Below are 6,925 nucleotides of genomic sequence, written 5' to 3'. Positions count from 1 at the left end.
AGTGTAAGACAGCTGTTCAAACAGTGAAATGTGTGCACTGTTGTGGTGAAGTGGAGCCCTTATATTTACCTTATACCTGTATATAGTGAAAGTGAAGGCAAAGTAATGTTAAAAATTGGCTTAAAAAATAGCAGAAACAACCAAACCAATCTTTTCAACCAAAAAGGTCATTCATAAATCTGCTTTTGTGATTCAGCTGTGGTTCTTAAATTTCTTTATAGGAAAACAAAACAAAATGTTGTTATCAGCAATAAAATCACCCCTTAAATATGCCAGTTTATAGGTTGCCTTATTTTCTTTTATATTATCAACATTAAAAATATGTTGATCAGGTCCAGATGAATTTCTCTCCTGTGGGAATTGGTTGAAAAAGGAAAAGTTTTGGTCGTGAGAGTTGAATTAAGCCCTTTTATTTCTTAATTCTCAGACCATCGCAGCCTGTGTTCCGGTGTTTTATGGCTGCCGCCGGTGAACTTGACACTTGTTGCGATCTGGAGTGGAATTGAGGAAGTGAGGCGGGTCCCTGCTCTCCCTCTGAGGAGACGGTGCAGACTGCAGAGCCTGCTCCACGGTGTCCGTCTCACTTCATTTAAACTGCTGGAGGCAAAATGTATGTCTCGTAGTGGAATATTTGAATTGCATTTCTGAGATTGAATCACTTCCCTTGGAGTTAACCGGGTGATAGCTTATCGCAGCATGCGCCCTGGAGGTCTGATAACACTAACGGGGTGGGATGATTTGTGATTAATGTGATTGCACACTCAAGTGGCCAGCAGGTGCATTACAGCTTTAATCTTACTATTTTAATTATTATGCAATATTTGACTTGCACTGACAGGCTGCTTTTGCACTGGAAAAGTTGAAGATTGCAGTGCACTCCTGGGAAACTCACCATAAATATCTATAGGTGTTCGTTTTAAAATGTGCAAAACGCCGTATGTCATTATGATAAGGAATAGTGTCTCATTTTAAAAAGGGAGCATCCCCGTTATCAGTGTTGTCAAGAGAGGATGAGGCAGCTGCAGTGCTTTCTGCTATCTAATTATAGATGGGCATGTGCCCCTTCGGAGAGTGTGTTATTATTAGAAATCTCACTAAGCAGTTGACTCAATAGCTATGCAAGAGATTTCAGCAAGGGAATCCAGTTTTAAATAAGTGGTCAGTGATGTAACTTTACAGTCCACCCCAGAAAAGCCCAGAAGAGCTGGCAAATGAAAGAAAATAAACACATTTCTGTGATCAAAGGACGTGCACGAAGAGGATTTTTACCCTCCCTTTTTTTTAATTAGATTGCATGCTGGGCAAAGGCTGCGCAGACTTTCATTTGAAGGCGCAGAGGGAACAGGCTACCAGAGCGTTACAGGCACTGAAAACCGATGGCCTCTGTGTTACATGGAGATGGACAGATGGCTGTGATCTCCAGAAATGTTTGAAACATAACTGAGAAGATTGAAAAACACAAACAATTGTTGCAAAAAAAGAATTATCACACTGATTTGTTTACGGTAGCAAATAATCGCTGGTGAACAACATGAAGAACTGTGACTGGGCATGCACTGCTGAAACACTGAAGTGGATGCCGCAGAAAATGGTAAAGGTGAAGAGTTTAGAATGGCAGCCAGGCAAAGCTCAGGTCAGGTTACAGCAGGCTGCTCCTCTGGGTGGATGTGAGAGTGTGCTCCGGACAGAAAGCAGGAAACTCCAAACAGATAATAGATAAGACAAATTAAATTGTTTATTTTAAATAAACCATGTCAAGTAGATGGTTATATTTTATGAAGTCCAAATGAAAAACAGCGGCGGTGACTGTTCTTGTCTGCAGTGCTTTGTTTAACACTGGAAAACATATCTGCCTGTGATAAGACAAGGTAAGGCACTTTTGCACAATAAATTATGTAATATTCAGTAACATTCATTTTTGTCTGTGTGTGTATTGTTTAAGTTAAAGTATTTTGAATTGCTAAAACTTTTAAGACTGAGGAGATTTATGCAGTAATTAAATAATTTGAAGAAACAGTTTATGCTTCGTTCAATATAAGTAATGACCTCGGGTCAGTGCAGCAGCAGCTCAGGAAGATGAAGGGCAATGCCACTTCTTCATTACTTTTCTTTTTTTTTTTTGTTTTCTTTAGTTTTCTCTTTCTGAGACTCGGGAGAAGAGAGGAGTCAGATTGAGCATGAACTTCATGCAACCTCCGATGTCCCCATAACTCCTTGGTTACACAGTGGTTTTCAGAGGAAAAGTCTTTCCCAACTTCCATTCATTCATCGGTCCTTCAGATGTGCTCGGGGTGGTTTTGCAAACAATTGATGAACTCTGTGACTTTGTGGCCGTTGAAGCAGATCTGATAAACGGCAGTAAAAAGAGGAAACCTGGAGGGGAGAGAGAGGGAGAGAACAATTGAAATCATTAAAAGAATAGTCCAGCATTTTGGCACATCGAGCTTAATCGCTCTCTTGTCAGGAATCAGATGAGAAGCCCTCTCATATCGAGACAGGGATTACAAAAACAAGCTGCAGCCAGCAGCATCTTCACTTCCTCACCAGAGCAGTGTGAAGAGGAAAGATATCCACCACGGTATCTCTCTTTTTCTCTTTTTTTGCACAAACTCAACTACTCCGGTAAACATGTTTTTGTGCAGAGAAGCTACCAGCTCATAAAGATTGTCCTTGTATAAAAATAACTTACTTTTCCACCATATTTTTCTGTTTCAAGACCTGATGCACCTCCGTTGCAGTGGCGGGACCTTGAAGCTTCTGCCCGTTCAGCATCTCGTTCTCTAATTGCTCAATGGTCTGAAGAGAAAGCAGATCCATTTACTAACATCACTTAATGTTTTTCTGTCGCGCATCAAAGATAAAAAAACTAAGAAGATAAAAGCTGTTCCGTACTTTGCCTGTTTTGGCAAACGCTTCGCCGATTTTGCGGTTGCGTCCGCCGTAGCAGGTCGTGATCAGGTCAGCGATGCCGCAGCTCTCCAGGAAGGTGGCAGGGGAGACGGGGCAGTTTGTGCAGAAGACCTTAGCGAAGGCAATCATCTCCATCAGGCCGAGACGAATGACTGCCGCCTTAGTGTTGTCACCGAATCCCAGGCCATCACAGAAACCTGCTCCGACCGCGACGATGTTCTGAGGAGACGATAAAGGGTAAAAGCTGCAGTTAATGTAATGTGAATGGACGCAAAGCCATATTCGTCAGATGGAAATCCATTTTTGAGCATTTTCTACTTTGCTAAATTGACTATAAGGTCTTTCATTGCCTATTTTGGATGCCAATGTACAGCCATTAAAAAACATTCTACAAAATTAACCTTAAAACCAAAATTAAATTATTGCATAAAGCATTCATTCCAACATACTTAATTTCAAAGCAAACCAGCCATTTGAAATTCAGCAGCCAAAACATAAACAGCAGCATGCAGATGCCTGGTAGTGTAATTAGGCATTTCTAAACCTTGAATTCTTATCAGGTAGAGGTTAGTTATTCGCTGGGTGGCGGAGAGAAACCTTGAGTGCCCCGCATATCTCCACAACGTCAGACTCTTCCACCACAGTCACGCGGAAGTTGGTGGTCTGCATCAGCTTCTTCAGCGTGGGCCCGTGAGCCTTGTCTGTGCACCCTGCATCCACATCAAGCACCAGCAAGTAAATCATCAGCAGTGGTTTGCACTGTACATGTTATCCTTTTATGAAAAAACAATAATAAGATCATTATAGAGAAATATGAAATATGTTCAACGTAGTTTCCTTATTAGAAAAATACAATCGTTCAAGCTAATGAGAAAGCTGTTTTTGTTACGCGTGCAAAGGTTGATGTATATGGTCAGTCTAGATTATAACTGAATGAACTTTAATGCATTATTGCTCATGTCCTTTCTACTCCATACCAATGGTTGTTTCACAGAATTTCTCATCAGCGACCTCGTTGGCGATGTTAGCACCCATAAGTACCGTCATGGTGATGCCCAGTTTCGCTCTGATGACCTCTGAGATCAGCTTCAGACCCTCTGGTCCTGCATCAACACCCTGCACCAGTTAAATGGACATCATGAAGACTTTTACAACAAGTTCCCGATTAAAGAATGACTGTCATTCTCTGACGTTTTGTGTTCTGTACAGAAAAGCAGTACCTTGATGAGTGACATTCCCAGGGCGTCTTTCTTGATGTGGTCTTTGATGGTGTCGCACACTCTCACAATAAACTGGTGAGGGACCACAAAGATCAGGATGTCAGCCCCTTTCACGGACTCAGCCAGGTCTGGAACGGCCACCTGACGAAAAAAAGAGAGGAGTCAAGGTGAGATGTCGATCACGCTCCAACAAAGAGAGAAAAGGCACAGTGTTTTCTGCACTCGGAGAGCTCAGTGCGGCGAGGGAGACTCACCACATTGGGGGGCAGCTTGTGTCCGGGCAGATATTTCACATTTTCATGGTCTGTGTTGATGATTTCTGTGAGCTTGCGGCCATCCACAGTCTCCTCGAACACCCACATGTTCACGGTGGTGTCAAACGTGTCATACTTGGCCGCGTTGGCGCCCACGATCTTGGCTATGGCAGAGCCCCTGTGGACATGACAACACATGGCGATCACTGCGCTGTCAGGACACCAGCAGGCTGAAGTCATTATGTCTCCAAAAGAGGGTTAACTGCTCCTTATTTTGTTCGGTGAGATGAAAGTGTGATGCCTCAGGGAGCCTCTAATAAGGTCATGTATTGACCACTTCTGGGCCAAACAAGAGAAAGAGGAAAATTTCACCACCATGTGTATGAAATCTGCAATCAAATACAAAAAGACACGAAAAACTACAAGCAGAAGACTGTCATTTTGGGATGTTGAATGCCTTTTTCACCTATTAAAACTTGAAGTAGCACTTTTGTCTAATAAAATAATCTTATATGCAAATTCTGTGATCTGTGAGAAAAGGTGTGTTTCATAATTAAAACAATAGCATGATAAACATGACATATCTAAACAAAACAATCTTGCTTTAAGTGTTTACAAGGTAATACAGTTTGGTGTACGTATATATAAAAACTGAAGATCCATCTTAATGAACATGTTTTGAGATCGAGTACCAGTCGGTTGACCTTTTCCCTGAATGAACTGGTTCAGTAATATACTCTTCTAGGTGCTGCTATATCTCACAGGGTTCAACATGTATCTAACTACAGCTCATTTAGATCCAACAGACACAGACGTTCACATGTAGCCTTCCAAGCAGACAGGGATTCAAAATGTGGCTGCACATTATTGCATAACAACAATTATTGCATGACAGCTAATTAAATACTAATGCATGTGATTTACCACGAACAAAATACTGTAATTTCCTTTCTTTGTTAACTGTCTGGCCTATTTTAACATTTGCACCTTAACAACTCTGTGAGTAATACTGTATGCAAGATTATTGGTTGCATAAAATTAATTGACATCAGATTGTTAATCCTTATCATTAAATCAGAACACACAATCCTTGTTGATGTGTATTCATTGGTAGTGAGGGTGACACCTCTGATCCCTCCCATCCCTCCTCTATATCTGCTTTTACTGCGGCCCAGAGAGAACTGTAAGTCCCGCTCGCTGCTCCCAGCATCGACTGCTCTAAATGTCACGCTGGCTGAGGGACATCAACACCACACGGAGGCTGATTCAGCAACAGTGCGGCGGAATAAATAAAAGGGCCGATCTTTAATAAAGATTTTGTCATGTCGAGGCGCCAAAGGTCTCGCATCCAAGCAGCGAGAGGCGTCCGGACGCAGAACAGCCCTCCTCTCCGAACAGCAGGCGGGTTTATGAACTTTATGAATCATTTATACGCCTGTTCACGGAAGGTTAAAGTTGCCGTCTGGACAATAAGTTTTGCCAACACTGAGTTTGCAGTCAGTAAAAGCTGCAAAACGTGTGAAGACTCATCTGGAGAATTAAAAAAAAAACAAAAAACTTCAGGGTTGGTGTTGCGCACAGCCAGCAGGACCCTGTCATGTTGTAAACTCTTGAGAAAAGTCCTGAGGGGGGGAAAAAGTGCATTACAGCTGATTTACATGCAGTGAAACTCTGCACTCACCAGTTACCAGAGCCAATCACACAGACTTTCTTGGGTGCTGCCATCATGTGCTGAACTTTCCCAGACGGAGCTGCTGCTGCTGGTGCAAAGACAGCCTGAGTCTTGGACGCGCCGTATTTATACAGGGACGGAGTCTCAGACACACCTTCTCCCCTCCTTCTCCTCCTCCTCCTCCCCCTGGTGTCGGCTCAGACCTGCTCGGATCTAGTCTCACCCTCACAGGAGCGGCAGGATCGATCCGGATCCAGATGCAGCTTGGTCACTAAAAAGTGTGCGTAAAGCATGACAGACATGCTGACAAGAAGAGAACTGATACCCAGGGATCAATTCATCCTGTCTCAATCAGCTGAGTCTGATTCAATCAGCACAGGCTGCAGGTTCACACTAAGTTCTGGCCATTTACTATATTACATTTCTACTTTAAATTCATTTTCACACCGTTTCTAAAGCCAGCCTAACTTGTTTTTCAGTCTTCTCAAAAGTAATTTAGAAACCTTTAGTTCATCGTTTACTCTGAGTATTTTATTGTAGCCTTTCTTCAGTCTTGTGTCAATATTCAGTTGCTTACTGTATTTTATCTTTCAAGACACGCATTTACATTTTAAGTAACTTCACATCAAAGGACCGATTGTTTTTCTCTCCTTTTATCAGTTGAATGTTACCTCTACAACCAAGATTTTACACTCAGTTGTCATTTATAATCCAACACTTTGCCACATATCAAATCAGTAACGTATAAGTTCACTTGATCACAGATCAGCCCAACTTCTAAAAAGTTGATTACATTCATACTGGAGAAATGCCACTGGCTTCCAGTTTACAAGACCTTATCCAGAATAAAGTTAAGTAAAAGTGCCACA

General features: G+C 42.1%; 1 protein-coding gene across 1 annotated transcript; it reads right to left on the bottom strand.

Moving 5' to 3' along the window:
- Positions 1-1,715: 1,715 nt before the first annotated feature.
- On the bottom strand, positions 1,716-6,146 carry LOC115388904 (glycerol-3-phosphate dehydrogenase [NAD(+)], cytoplasmic). Its single transcript, XM_030092212.1, has 8 exons — positions 6,066-6,146; positions 4,385-4,562; positions 4,131-4,271; positions 3,888-4,026; positions 3,508-3,620; positions 2,893-3,129; positions 2,690-2,796; positions 1,716-2,373 (listed from the first exon to the last, which is right to left on the bottom strand). Exons 1-8 carry the CDS (start codon positions 6,110-6,112, stop codon positions 2,277-2,279), a joined length of 1,059 nt encoding a protein of 352 aa, XP_029948072.1. The 5' UTR covers positions 6,113-6,146; the 3' UTR covers positions 1,716-2,276.
- Between the last annotated feature and the right edge of the window lie 779 nt (positions 6,147-6,925).

The sequence above is a fragment of the Salarias fasciatus genome, chromosome 5 (genome assembly GCF_902148845.1).
Source record: "Salarias fasciatus chromosome 5, fSalaFa1.1, whole genome shotgun sequence".
NCBI classification, from domain to species: Eukaryota; Metazoa; Chordata; class Actinopteri; order Blenniiformes; family Blenniidae; genus Salarias; species Salarias fasciatus.
This window is presented reverse-complemented; position numbering and strand designations above follow the sequence as displayed.

Excerpts from the sequence above, each read along its gene's own strand:
- LOC115388904 (XM_030092212.1), bottom strand. The coding sequence starts at position 6,112 with ATGATGGCAGCACCCAAGAAAGTCTGTGTGATTGGCTCTGGTAACTG. Across the intron at positions 4,563-6,065 it reads GTGATTGGCTCTGGTAACTG|GGGCTCTGCCATAGCCAAGA; the intron begins GTGAGTGCAGAG and ends TCATGTCCACAG. Across the intron at positions 3,130-3,507 it reads AGATATGCGGGGCACTCAAG|AACATCGTCGCGGTCGGAGC; the intron begins GTTTCTCTCCGC and ends TCGTCTCCTCAG.